This window comes from Sinocyclocheilus anshuiensis, unplaced genomic scaffold, assembly GCF_001515605.1.
Source record: "Sinocyclocheilus anshuiensis isolate Anshui unplaced genomic scaffold, SAMN03320099.WGS_v1.1 scaffold117, whole genome shotgun sequence".
In the NCBI taxonomy this organism is placed as follows: domain Eukaryota; kingdom Metazoa; phylum Chordata; class Actinopteri; order Cypriniformes; family Cyprinidae; genus Sinocyclocheilus; species Sinocyclocheilus anshuiensis.
In genome coordinates, this window is record NW_015536624.1 from 2,981,716 (window position 1) to 2,996,767 (window position 15,052).

At 33.4% G+C, this 15,052-nt stretch overlaps 2 protein-coding genes across 2 annotated transcripts in view; one reads left to right on the forward strand and one right to left on the reverse strand.

Annotated features, from left to right (window-relative positions):
• Nucleotides 1-4,258, forward strand: part of LOC107704563 (DNA polymerase epsilon catalytic subunit A-like) — a 47,939-nt gene extending 43,681 nt beyond the window's left edge. The window contains 1 exon segment of the mRNA XM_016507521.1: nt 4,145-4,258. Within this exon segment, the coding sequence (XP_016363007.1) occupies nt 4,145-4,246 (102 nt within the window). The 3' untranslated portion in view covers nt 4,247-4,258.
• Nucleotides 4,259-8,943: 4,685 nt separating this feature from the next.
• On the reverse strand, nt 8,944-14,860 carry LOC107704555 (P2X purinoceptor 2-like). The gene is made up of 12 exons (XM_016507510.1): nt 14,721-14,860; nt 14,005-14,140; nt 13,752-13,823; nt 13,572-13,647; nt 12,245-12,341; nt 12,087-12,167; nt 11,011-11,149; nt 10,775-10,905; nt 10,580-10,670; nt 10,442-10,507; nt 10,105-10,182; nt 8,944-9,232 (listed from the first exon to the last, which is right to left on the reverse strand). Exons 1-12 carry the CDS (start codon nt 14,858-14,860, stop codon nt 9,137-9,139), a joined length of 1,203 nt encoding a protein of 400 aa, XP_016362996.1. The 3' UTR covers nt 8,944-9,136.
• Between the last annotated feature and the right edge of the window lie 192 nt (nt 14,861-15,052).

The window sequence follows — 15,052 nt, forward strand, 5'->3', positions numbered from 1 at the left end:
TCCAAACTCGGTCCTGGAGGGCCGGTGTCCTGCAGAGTTTAGCTCCAACTTGCCTCAACACACCTGACTGGAAATTTCTATGCCTAGTAAGAGCTTGATTAGCTGGTTCAGGTGTGTTTAATTAGGGTTGGAGCGAAACTCTGCAGGACACCGGCCCTCCAGGACCGAGTTTGGACAGCCCTGCATTAAAGGAATAGTTAACCAAAAAATACAAATTTGCTGAAAATGAAGATGTAGATGAGTTTGGTTCTTCATGGGAACAGATTTGGAGAAATTTAGCATTACATCACTTGCTCACCAATGGATCCTCTGCAGTCCAAACAGCTGATAAAAACATCACAGTAATTCACACCACTCCAGTCCATCAATTAATGTCTTGTAAAGCGAAAAGCTGCATGTTTGTGAGAAACAAATCCAAAACGTTTTTAACTTCAAAACGTTGCTTCCAACTAAAATACGAGAAATATATTCCTATTGCTTTATTCCAGTGAAAAAGTTGTCTCGTCTAAATCAGAAAAGAAATATACACAAATCAAGCACCATTTACAAGTGAAAATGGTACTAAACAAATATGTTGGTGAATTTTCATGTGAGAGGATGACAGGGGATGAACTTTTCCACTGGAGGAAGTGTTATTATAGATTATTAGGGCTGTAACGGTACACACATTCGTACCAAAAATTTTCGGTATGGGTCTTTCAGTTCGGTACGCATGTGTACCGAACAAATACAGCGTTGTTTTAACCACTGCACGAGTGGAACTTAATTAGAAACTTCCAGTTTAATGTACTGTTACTTTTGATAAGAAACATAGTCTCATCTTTCAAATGAAGTTAATTTTTTTCAGGAAATTCAAACAACTAATTCCATTTTGGCGCTCTTTGATGTGGCGTGACCGATCGCTGTATAAACGCCTCAGTTGAAACGTCAGCGCAAGTGAACGCGATCATCCCTTACTATTTACTACTAGTTTTAACGCGAAATAAACATGAATGAACATCTCATGCCTCATGTAATCACTCAATCAGTGTTTTAACCATTGAAAGACGTCAATAAAACAGCTAGTAAACAAAATGTCACGTAGCATTTCATTACCTTAGGGTCCACAGCTCGTTAGTTCACTAGAGAAATTAAGTCCAGTGAAGAGCATTTCACAAGATATTGGACTATATACTCATATTTTACATTTACCTGTTAGTGATGTCTTTATTTTTTTAATGTGTGTTTAAATAAATCTGTTATGAAACAAGTTATGACAGCAACTGTGTAAATGAATATGTTTCAACAACAACATAGGCCTAGAAATTTTATAATTTAGAAGTTAATTAAAAAACTGCATTAAGTATAATTTACATTTTTTATTTTATTTTTTTATTTAACCTTTATTTAACCGGGCAAATTAATTAAGAACAATTTCTTATTTACAATAACAGCCTGGCAGGAGAATTAATATCTCCTGAGAAACAACATCATATAACATCATACAAACATATATTACAATACATAAAACACATAAAAGAAAAAGAAAATCTCAGTTCAAACATTTACAGGTCGAGGTCAGAGCACTTACTAGTAATTTTTTTTATGTACATACTGGAATATTTGTCTCTAATTTCAATAACTTTTGTAGCACATTCCAATAATTTGGGGCTGCAAATTCAAAGCCAGAACGACCATAAGTAGTTTTCTTTCTAGGGATAGCCAAGGAAATATAATTAGATGATCGAGTTGTATAAGTATTAGAATGAGGTTTCAGCAACTTTTGAAGATATTCTGGTAATAAGCCCAGTAGAACTTTGTAAATAAAAATATACCAGTGGATTTCTCGTCTTGTATGCAATGATGTCCAATTCAAAAGGGAGTATAATTCGCAATGATGCGTTCTGTAAGGTGCATTAGTAATCAATCTAATTGCTGCATGATATAACATCTAATTGCTCCAGAACACCTTTACGTGCATTTCTATATATCACATCACCATAATCAAACAAGCATAAAAAAAGCTAAAATAGTAGTTTCAACAAGATATTTATTGGCTGACTTGGTAAACACAGATCTATTTCGAAACAAGAAACCAAGTCTAGATTTAACTTTCTTCTGGATGTTAGTTATGTGGGTAGTAAAAGTCAAGGAGCTATCAAGCCAGATTCCGAGATATTTATGTGAGGATACTACCTCAATTATCGCCCCATCCGAAGTTATGATGTCTTTATTATTTAGTTGTTTTTTTCCAAACCACATTACTTTTGTTTTTGTGCTATTTAAAACTAGATTCAGGTCAATAAAAGCATCTTGAATATTATTAAAACTATCCTGTACCTGGTTTAAAACTTCATCATGTGACGATCCCACAGCATAAAGAATCGCATCATCCGCATATAGGTGAATATAGGTTTTCTGACTACTGATAACCTGAGAAATATTATTAAAATAGATTGAAAACAGGGTTGATGCTAAAACAGAGCCCTGAGGGACCCCTTTATTAATAGCTAATGGTTCTGATAATTGTTGGTCAATCTTTACATATTGGGATCTTTTAAATAAATAGTTAGAAAACCAAGATAGGGTTAAATTAGACACACCAATACTACGTAATCTGGATAACAATATAGAATGATCAATTGTATCGAAAGCTTTAGCAAGGTCAATAAAAATAGCTGCACAAAATTGTTGTGTTTCTAATGCATTATAGATATCATTCATAACTTTTACAACTGCTGTAGTACAACTAAATGAAGAACGAAAACCAGATTGAACTTTAGATAAGATGTTATTTGTATTAAGAAACCCTATCAATTGCTTCTTAATTAGTTTTTCCGTCACCTTTGCAACACAAGGCAAAACTGAGATTGGACGATATGAATTTGGATCCGTTTTATCACCACTCTTATAGACAGGAGATACAATGGCTACTTTCCAAATTTTAGGTATTTCAGCTGTAGTTATAGATAAATTGAAAATATATGTTAAGGGTTCACATATAATTGATGCACCTACTTTAAAAAAGAAAGGATCTAAAGCATCTAAACCAGCAGGCTTTTTTGAGTTAAGTTTACGTAATTCATGCCAGACCTGTAACTTATTAACTGGTTTTAGAGAAAAACTCAAAGGTAAAATAGTTTGAATGTTTCTTATATGTCTCGTTTTATTAATATACTGTCTAAGAACATGATTCTCAAATAAATTACTTGCTCTAATAAAATGTTTATTTAAAAGATCTGCTACTTTTGCTTTGTCTGTAACAACAATATCTTCGTTATTAAGTGAAACAGGTCCCTGTGGTAACAAATGTTTGTTTTCTAGTTCTTTTACCGTACTCCAATAAGTTCTTGAATTTGAGGAACAATTGGAGAATTGCCTTTTATAATACTCAGATTTTGCTTTTCTAATAGCTTTAAAATAGCTTTACATGTTTGCATACTTTTTTTTTAAGTTGAGTGTTGATTATATTTAAAAATAAATAGCAATTAAATTTAAGTTTGGGCTCTGTTGTTAATTGTAACCTTATAGTAATGTAAAAGGGCTCCCTGTTTAGAGCAAACCTAAGGTAGATTTTTATCCATAAGAAAATTGTAATATTAATTGAATTTATTTAAAGAAAGCAATTTGTTCAGTAAACCATTGTTTAATAATAATAAAAAAGCAATTTGATGTATAGTTTTTCCCCCCTGCTGTACTGAAACATACCGAACCGTGACGTAAAAACCGAGGTACACACCGAACCGTCATGTTTATGTACCGTTACAGCCCTATGGACTCATATTTTGGCCAGAAGCAACAGTTTAATGTTAAAATGTCTTAATAGATTTGTTTTCTTATAAACACGCAGCTTTTTGCTTCACAAGACATTAACTGATGGACTGGAGTGGTGTGAGTTATTGTGATGTTTTTATCAGCTGTTTGGACTCTCATTCTGACGGCACCCATTCACTGCAGAGGATCCATTGCTGAACAAGTGATGTAATGCTACATTTCGACAAAATGAACATAAGAGACTTCTTTCAAAAATATTTTTAAAATATTACAGACCTCAAACTTTTGAATACTCAATGTAGGTTTTACAGCTAATGGACCACCTACAAATGTTCGTTTAGTCATGTAATGTCTCATGTTTGCTCATTTCCACTTGTTTGCATGTTTACAGAGCTTCACTGAGCAGGTGGAAGTGTTCCGGAACATTGCCGCCCACTATAACATGAACTTCCTGCTAGAGAACATTGACTGGGTCCTTAGTATGAACGCATAGATGCTTTTTCACCGGATACACTCCATCATTTATGCCAAACAATGTGTCATTTGAGCCATTTGTACAGATCTGAATTCATATGAAACAGTGGAACAATTTTGGTACTGGAACTTTTTTATTTGTGTGTTAATAAATATTTTTGTAAATGAAGAATCAACTTTTGCAATGATCTTCAATCACTACTTCCTAAGTAATCTAAGTAATCTTATGATTTTGGTCATTTATGGTTACTAACTGAATCTGCAATGATATTTGCAGATGAGGAAGATGAGGAGTATTCATAGTGGCATGCAACTAATATGTCTCTTTAGTAATGGTCTGTTTAGATATTGCTTCTTTTTGACGTTTATGAGTTTAATTCTGTAAAGAATATGGCTTTTACATTTTTGTAACCACATATAGGATGGTGCAATAGCCAGCAACTACCCAGTTTAACTTAATGAGACATCCACATCACTGCCTGGCTCCTGCCCACTCTACATTACCACATTATAATTTGATTTCTTATCTCTGAGGCCAAGACCTGGACGTCATGGAGATGTATGACATGCTGTGCAATGTGCAATTTGAATCCAACCACTGTTGTGAATTGGCATTGCTCTACTCACCACTTTAACTGAAATGTTTCTTTCTCCCATAAGAGCAAAAGGCATTTTCTTCAGAATAGGGTCTGAAACACTTTAGAAGATTTCTTTCTTTTTTCGCCCCCAGCAAATGGTCAAAGTAGGAGCTTAATATTTCAGAAAATGTTTTTCAATCTCAGAAGGTCAAACTATTTAATAATCATTTAATTATTATTTAATATTATTTTTGTTATTGTACAAAATTTGGTTAAATGCAATTTTAAATCGTTTTTATTAAATTAATTAAATATTTATTGCTATAATAAAATAAAACGAATACTTAAATGAAACACAATTTAAAATAATTAAAATAAAATTCAATATTTATTTTAAATAATATAATGTATTTTTATTTTTGAAAGAAATTAAAAACTTATATTGAGCAAGGAAGCATTATGTTGATCAAAAATGACTGTAAACATTGATTTTCAACATTGCTAATATGAAATGTTTCTTGAGCAGGAAATCAGCATATTAGAATGATTTCTGAAGGATCATGTGACACTGAAGACTGGAGTAATGATAATGAAAAAAATTCAGCTTTGCATCAGGAATAAATTACATTTAAAAAAATATTCAAATTGGACTGTATAATCAAATATGTGCAGCCTTGGTGAGCATTCGGTTGTAAATAAAAGAAAAAAACAAACAAATATTGTCAACAACAATGTGTAAAAATTCCGAAATTATAATTAGTAATCTTCTACAATTTTTTTTGTTTTTTTAATAAGCCAATAGAAGTGTTGTGAGGAATGGATATAAGAGTATGTTGTGCTGTAGACAAACGCTACATAGTCCTACTGCCAAGTTCATTGTCTGTCCATTTTCTTCAGCATCTGGTTTCAGTCTCTTTTCCTGTCTGGGGAGATCAGGTTTTATATGTACCCTTGATCATTACTTAAAAGACTGATCCATAAACCTCAAAAGTGTGAGCTGCATAAATCGATACGTTTCTATTAATCACATTTAGAGTAGAGCTGGGCAGACGCAGTTCCTCTTCCCCTAAATTTCATTACTGTAACCAATATCATAGGAAGAGTTGTTATCAGGTTAGCAGAGCGAGTGCTGCTCTTTGGAGAAACCGTCTCATCTTTCCTTATACGAGATGACTTTTGATGAAAGAAGGTTCCCAGAAAAAGAGAGAATCATTTGGAAAGGATCTTTTAGTACTTTTTTTAATCAGAGGATCCATTGCTGAACAAGTGATGTAATGCTACATTTCGACAAAATGAACATAAGAGACTTCTTTCAAAAATATTTTTAAAATATTACAGACCTCAAACTTTTGAATACTCAATGTAGGTTTTACAGCTAATGGACCACCTACAAATGTTCGTTTAGTCATGTAATGTCTCATGTTTGCTCATTTCCACTTGTTTGCATGTTTACAGAGCTTCACTGAGCAGGTGGAAGTGTTCCGGAACATTGCCGCCCACTATAACATGAACTTCCTGCTAGAGAACATTGACTGGGTCCTTAGTATGAACGCATAGGTGCTTTTTCACCGGATACACTCCATCATTTATGCCAAACAATGTGTCATTTGAGCCATTTGTACAGATCTGAATTCATATGAAACAGTGGAACAATTTTGGTACTGGAACTTTTTTATTTGTGTGTTAATAAATATTTTTGTAAATGAAGAATCAACTTTTGCAATGATCTTCAATCACTACTTCCTAAGTAATCGAATGCAAATTATGATTTTGGTCATTTATGGTTACTAACTGAATCTGCAATGATATTTGCAGATGAGGAGTATCACTCTTGTTCATAGTGGCATGCAACTAATATGTCTCTTTAGTAATGGTCTGTTTAGATATTGCTTCTTTTTGACGTTTATGAGTTTAATTCTGTAAAGAATATGGCTTTTACATTTTTGTAACCACATATAGGATGGTGCAATAGCCAGCAACTACCCAGTTTAACTTAATGAGACATCCACATCACTGCCTGGCTCCTGCCCACTCTACATTACCACATTATAATTTGATTTCTTATCTCTGAGGCCAAGACCTGGACGTCATGGAGATGTATGACATGCTGTGCAATGTGCAATTTGAATCCAACCACTGTTGTGAATTGGCATTGCTGTACTCACCACTTTAACTGAAATGTTTCTTTCTCCCATAAGAGCAAAAGGCATTTTCTTCAGAATAGGGTCTGAAACACTTTAGAAGATTTCTTTCTTTTTTCGCCCCCAGCAAATGGTCAAAGTAGGAGCTTAATATTTCAGAAAATGTTTTTCAATCTCAGAAGGTCAAACTATTTAATAATCATTTAATTATTATTTAATATTATTTTTGTTATTGTACAAAATTTGGTTAAATGCAATTTTAAATCGTTTTTATTAAATTAATTAAATATTTATTGCTATAATAAAATAAAACGAATACTTAAATGAAACACAATTTAAAATAATTAAAATAAAATTCAATATTTATTTTAAATAATATAATGTATTTTTATTTTTGAAAGAAATTAAAAACTTATATTGAGCAAGGAAGCATTATGTTGATCAAAAATGACTGTAAACATTGATTTTCAACATTGCTAATATGAAATGTTTCTTGAGCAGGAAATCAGCATATTAGAATGATTTCTGAAGGATCATGTGACACTGAAGACTGGAGTAATGATAATGAAAAAAATTCAGCTTTGCATCAGGAATAAATTACATTTAAAAAAATATTCAAATTGGACTGTATAATCAAATATGTGCAGCCTTGGTGAGCATTCGGTTGTAAATAAAAGAAAAAAACAAACAAATATTGTCAACAACAATGTGTAAAAATTCCGAAATTATAATTAGTAATCTTCTACAATTTTTTTTGTTTTTTTAATAAGCCAATAGAAGTGTTGTGAGGAATGGATATAAGAGTATGTTGTGCTGTAGACAAACGCTACATAGTCCTACTGCCAAGTTCATTGTCTGTCCATTTTCTTCAGCATCTGGTTTCAGTCTCTTTTCCTGTCTGGGGAGATCAGGTTTTATATGTACCCTTGATCATTACTTAAAAGACTGATCCATAAACCTCAAAAGTGTGAGCTGCATAAATCGATACGTTTCTATTAATCACATTTAGAGTAGAGCTGGGCAGACGCAGTTCCTCTTCCCCTAAATTTCATTACTGTAACCAATATCATAGGAAGAGTTGTTATCAGGTTAGCAGAGCGAGTGCTGCTCTTTGGAGAAACCGTCTCATCTTTCCTTATACGAGATGACTTTTGATGAAAGAAGGTTCCCAGAAAAAGAGAGAATCATTTGGAAAGGATCTTTTAGTACTTTTTTTAATCACCAGATGAATTTAGTGTTAGAGCTGCACGATTATGACAAAAATCATAATTGTCGATTATTCCCTTGAAATTGTAATTGCGATTATTAATTACGATTATCACTATTTACATTGAATGATGTTTATACCATTGTTTGATGCAACTGCATGCCGTATTTTTATATGAAAATAAACAAGCTGAAAACACTAACTGAAAAACCTTTAGTGCTTTTCTATAGTATTAAGCCTAACTATACATTGGATTGGTTTCTTCTTTAAATTATAAAAAAAGTACAAATATGAATGGTATTATAATGTTATACTAAAACTAAAACAATGGAAAAACCCTGAAGATAACATTTAGAAAGAAAAAAACATGTTAAGTGTGCAGAACAACATAAGTGGACTTTGAACGATTAATTGCCGTTTTGAGCGATTATGTAATTGTGTCATCCATAATTGTAATCGCGATTAGAATTTCGATTAATTGTGCAGCCCTATTTAGTGTCACACTTTAAAGTTGATATGAAATTTTTAAAAAATTCAAAATATTAACAGTCTGATCAAAACAAATGCTTCTCTGGGTCTTCTGGATTGAATCATGTGACACATTTACATGAAACCGAATATTCAGTGATTGTTTTTCTTACTGAAGATTTTTTTTTCATTGAAATATGTCACATTTTACAAAAGGAAAACATTACAACATATTTTCATGACTGTTCAAAGATGGAGGGGATACATGCAAACCCGTTGCGTAGTTGAATTAAACACTAAGCATATCAAATGGTGATCGTTGTTTAACATTTATTGAAGCTAAGCTTAACGGATACTTGGTTTTGCATGTTTTTGAAGCCTTTCTAGATTCAGATATGACATTTTGTGCTTCCTACGACAGGAGAATATCCTGTTCTTTTAGTAAAAATGTCCTACTGTGCTGTATATTTGGCAGCATGCTGTCACTGGAGAGTTTTCGGTGATGGCAGGATGTTTTATAATGGCACGCCATCTGAGAGGTCAGAGTGGGTGGAGCCATAGCTTGTAAGCGTGAGGTCTGTTGTGATTGGCTGACTGGGTTTCTTGGAGACCTGGTTAAAGAAATGGAAGCTTTTGATTATTCTGTTCGAGAAATAGAAAATAAAAATGTTGTCATTTATTGCCTGCCATGTTTTAAAACTGGGAAAAATCTTTCGAATATCTCTCAATGAATGACCCTCAAGAGTCATATTAAAAACATTCTAACCACAATATACACTGTAAAAATTATTTTTCAATGTAAGTAGAACTAAAATAACTGAAATAGAAAATACTATGGAAACTTTTTTTCTGCTGCAGGTAACTGGTTATATCTCACAATTCAGACTTTTGTGAGATATAAATTCTGATTTTCAAAACATAAACTCATAATTCTGACTTTTGGCATCACTTCCATGTTTACATCTCACAATTTTAACTTTTTTTCAGAATACTGATTTTAAATCTAGCAAATCTAATTTTAAGCAATTTTTTTTTAATTTTTTAAGGTGATTGTAGCATTTTATGCAATGAAATTGAAAAAGAATTGAGATATAAACTTAGAATTGCAAAAAAAAAAAAATTTCTGAATTATGAGATAATAAATTACATTTGCAATTACCTTTTTTTATCCTGTGGTGGAAACAAGCTTTCATAAAATATTACTTCCGTCTTTCTACTTCAAAATTTCACATTTATTGAAATGTGTTACTTGACATTTACTGTATTTGTAATTATTAGTGAAGTTTACTAGCAATTTATGAGTGACACCAATTTTTTTTTTTCGGTGTAGGGCTTACTTTTTCTCAGAAATTGCTAGCAAATTTTACAATTACAAAGCAAGTAACTTCAAGGCGAAGAACTGAAATACTATTTTCTTGTAAAACGTACTCCCATAATGTTTTATTTACAACTCTGTGTAATATTCTCCATCCTTTTAACTTACATCATCAAACTTCTTTTCACTGAAGACTTCATTCTTATCGATAAACGTCAGCATGATCCAGTCACAGATGATAGAGCACTATAGATGACAAAAAATGAGACAACATTTACTCATATTAAGCATTAGGACAAATGAACACAAGCTGTATATGTCTGTAAATGCCTCTTTCCAACAGGGTGGCTCCAGATCAAGCACTGTGAGTGAAACCTGAGAATCATTTCCATAATGCAATTTGTGAAATGTTTATGTCTGCCATCAGTGTCATTAAGACATCATTATCTCACACTTTAACCCAAAATAACCATGTTTTTAATATGCATCCAGCAAAAAAACGTACAATTCCTACTGACGTCATGGCCGTGACTGTGTTGATGATGGTTGGAATCAGACTAAATCTTCCCGCCTGAAAAGAAATGTATAGAGATTCAATATGAGGCGTCAACATGTCACTAATGTACTTCCTGTTTGGACTCACATGTCCATGAACAATGACATCCAGGCGAATCCCATAGGCTTTTATGAGTGTCCTGTACTCCACACCATCCTTATGGTAATATTTGGCAAACCTGAAATGTTTGGAAGTTAATATGTTTCTAAATAAACATTAGGAACTAATTGATCATCATGTTAATTACAATTGATTTTTGAAATTCATATAGAGAGCTCATACCTGTAGTAATATCCTGAGCTGGGCAGGTCTTTTCTCATGTCTAGTCTTCTGAATGAATATGTTGGAATGCACTTTGACGGATCCACATCAAAATCACACTTCCAGTTAATGAACACGCCAATTATTCCACCCTAAATAAAATGACATTCAAAATATGCATTAACACTGTTACAAATGACTGAATTCAGGAGGAAAAAAATGCTGATTTGTTGTTTGACATTAAGCCGTGTACATGCCGTTCTGCAAAGTTCGCTGAATTTCTCTCGGGCCTGCGCTGCGATGAAGCCCAGGCTAAACACTGGACAATACGGGTTGGTTTCTGGGTGATAATGGCAACGTAACAATTTCTTTGGCTTGTTTGGTTTGATGTTGCCCCTATAGTTGAAACCATAAGTCATTTCATGAGTATAAACATTAATTCAGCAAGGGTGCATTCAATTTTCATTCAATTAAAGTGGCAGTAAAGACATTTTTAATGTTACAAAATAAATGCTGTTATTTTGAACTTTCTATTTACCAAAGAATCCTGACAAAAGTGTATCACAGTTTCTACATACATAGCAGCACAACTGTTCAACATTGGTAATAACAAATGTTTCATGAGCAGCAGATCAGCATATTAGAATGATTTCTGAAGGATCATGTGACACTGAAGACTGGAGTAATGCTTTGCATCACAGGAATTAATGACATTTTAAAATATATTCAAATAAAGCAATAAGCCCCAAGAAGCCGTGGTTTACAGTGAATTTATAACAGCTAAGGGGCGTTGTTAGGCACGACGCGGAGCGGAGTCTACGGGGATTATTGCTTTTATAAAACGTTTATTCCATATATGTAGCAAGGTTTCACAAAATAAAACAAAGCAAATAAAATGTAAAATGTAGTTCCTCAGAAACGGTTGTGGGTGCAACAAAGTGGTTGCCGAGCGACACAAATGTAAACAAAGGTGTATGATTGTAGAGTAATTTACAACAGCTTTGAACGCTGCTCAACCAATCAGAATCAAGGACCGGAACTATCTGTTTTATAATAGAAAATTATTTTAAATTGTAATAATATTTCACATTATTATTGTTTGTACTGTATATTTGATCAATTACATGCAGCCTTAGAGAGCATAAGAGACTTCTTTCAAAAATAATAAATAATCGTACCAAAACTTTTGAACAGTAGTGTGCACAGGAATTTCTGATAACATTTATGTTTTACTATATGCTTTTTCTTGATCAAACAAAACATTAAAAAGCATTCTGGCATTGCTTAGACATATCCTCTGGTTTATAAAATATGCTGAAACCCATCGACGTGCCTCAGAACTTTAAACTTTGGGAAATGGATGGCATTCTTTATGAACACTGTGAAATTAATGGCCTGTTCCAAAGCTGGTTCTCTGTAAGGGACAAGAAAGACATTTTAGTGCATTTCTCAGTTTGATTTCTGACAGATCAGTCAATAAAAGCACAATACCTGACAACAGCATATTCCTCAATGGGACACCAGGATTTGATCTCACAGGTCTTGAATGTGTAGTTGTAGTACTGGATACACCGTCCTGTTCTTTGACCTGTTCAATAACAAGTTCACATGTCGATATAACACCAAGTCATTAACCCTAGTGCGACCTTTTGGACATTTTTGTCCTTTTCAGTTTTGTTTTTTTTATCATTTTGCCTGTGTTATTGCCAACTGCATACATTTTGGCACAGGTGTGTATTTTTATTGGAATTTTACTATTTCACTTCCATTTCCTTTAATAAATCTGTTTTGCACTAGGTACAAAAAATTGTTCCTCTCAGGACCTTAAGGACAAAAATGTCCCCATTGAAACCCATTAAAACTGCTATTTTTAATCGCAGTGCCATTTAACTGTAAAATTATGCAATTTTTGTTGATAGGCTTTCATTATATTGGCAAGGCTTTAAAATTAAATTTTTTACTATTTTTTACCAGATGGTGCCATTTTTTCAGGTTTGACCTATAAAGAAAATACTCGCTTTATTTCTGTTTTCTGCTTCTGCATATTATAGAGCCAATTGGATAAATAATGCAGCTATAATTGTGTGGGTGTGTTGGTATGGATGTCAGAGTGTGGTTTGTATGTGTGTCATAAAAAAAAAAAATTGTGTGTGTGTTCTTGTGATATTTGAGAGAGAAAAACTCTACTGCAAATCACAAATCCAACCACTGTGTGCACCAGCAGAGTTTTGCTGGCATCTAATGGGGAAAATTTGGTACTGCGCCCAAACAAAATCTTACTGAAAGCTCATTTTTTGAGATATCAACCTCAAATTTGGAATACAACTTGTTTAGATTTATGGCTTTGATTTTCTAGCAGGTATAGAGTTCAACATGTTTCATAAAATATATATTTTATATAAAACCGTTCATAAATCATTTTCATAAACCTAAACATCTAGAACTTTTTTTGTTGGTTTCACTTTTTAAACTTCTTTTACTTCAACAATAATCTGCCATGGGTCTTCTTTAAAATGAGACCAAACTTAACTCTGTGCTCCCAAGCTTCAAATTTATAAACAGTTTTTTGACATGGACATTTTTGTCCACTATGGACCTATGTGTAACTTATTTTAATTGACGCACAAGGGTTAAGTGTTCTGCCAATTCCTGAAATGATTTTGATATTTATATTTATACAATGAAGTCACAATAATTAATTTTTTAATGAATGAATCAGTTAATCAAGTTTATTTAGTTAGTTTTAGATTTAAAAAATAACATCAGAGGGGGAAAAGAGGGCCCCACTGTATGCATTTATTATAAAAGTAAACCCCACCATGACCATCAAAATCTATTTCTCCTTGAGCGCAGTCAGAATCTTGTGTGCAGTTTGCATTGGCAACACTGTAATGCTGAAAAACAAAGAAGAAAATGCTGTTTGACTCGGACCAATCTTTCCAACCAAAACACGAATACTTTGTATTCATATGCAGTTGTGTATGTGTTTTGCACTCACCTCTGCACATGTGCCCTGCGTCTGATCATGAGTCACTTCTCTTCTAAGAATTGTACTGATTACATCACCACCCTGTGTGTTAAGAAATCCAGGGTTTTAAATGATTTTTCAATCAATTAATAGTAATGTTGACCATGCATGGCAAGACTACCTAGCAGGGAAAATTTGATTTGATCACAGTATCTGAAGTGACAAAGGATATCTGGTCTGCCCTGGAAACTTTTTTTGGAGTAAAATAATGCCGTTTATTCACCTCAGATGGTCTGACGTATTCTGTTGTGTCCTGAACGCTGTCTTCCAGCATGGCCACACCTCTCATCTCAGTGTACACCGAGCTCTCTGGACGCGTCTCGGTCTCCTGATACGCTTTCTGACTGATAAATACATGCCTGCACAAATAAAACATGCATGCATTATCTGTACACATGAACAACTTGAAAAACAAAAGACACCTTCATGTGTAATAGAGGAATTTCTTATATGAATAAAAGAACATGAGAACAAACATTTAAAATAGTTGAAGGTGGGATGAGGGGGTTCAGATCAAATATGGCTAAAGTTGAAATTGAAATGGTTTTAATTAGATTTGACATTTCATCTAGGCTATACTTACATCTCTATATCACTGATTTGTATCTATTGACATTTTTATTGCATTACTTCTGCATTTGTTTTGTCTTCTTTGCAGCCGTACTTCAAAACAAACCAAAAGGTAACAACAACAAAAAAAACTCATCAAGTTCTTTTTATGCAAAATATATTTTTCTTTGGATTTATATTAAAATTAATCACCCAGAGACTATGAAATAACTCAAGTTTTGCATTTCAGTGTTCTCTGTTTGTCTAGAACAGAGATAAATAGGCTATAATAAAAAATCACCAATTAAAAGCATCCATTTTGTGATTGATGTAAAGCAAGTTTTCGGTACAAAAATAACAGCATACAGACAGTGGAAAGCAGATTCTTACCAAATGAAATATGTGATGACCAGGAACTGCACAGCTCTGTATATGACTCCTAGTTTTCTGTCCTTCACCACCATTACTTTCGGAGTCTCATAGTCCCAGAAACCCAGGAAAAAGTCTTTGAGGAACTCCAGACAACCCATTTTTATATAAATTCCTTATACGTTCCTGCAAAATGAACGTCCCAATCTTCACACTGAACTGATGCTGTACAGTGACACCCACTTGAGTACTACAGCCTTTCTCTCTCTCTCTCTCTCTCTCTCTCCCCCTCTCCCTCTCCCTCTCCCTCTCTAAATCTTTTGTTCTCTCTCTATAGCTCTCTCTCTTTGATA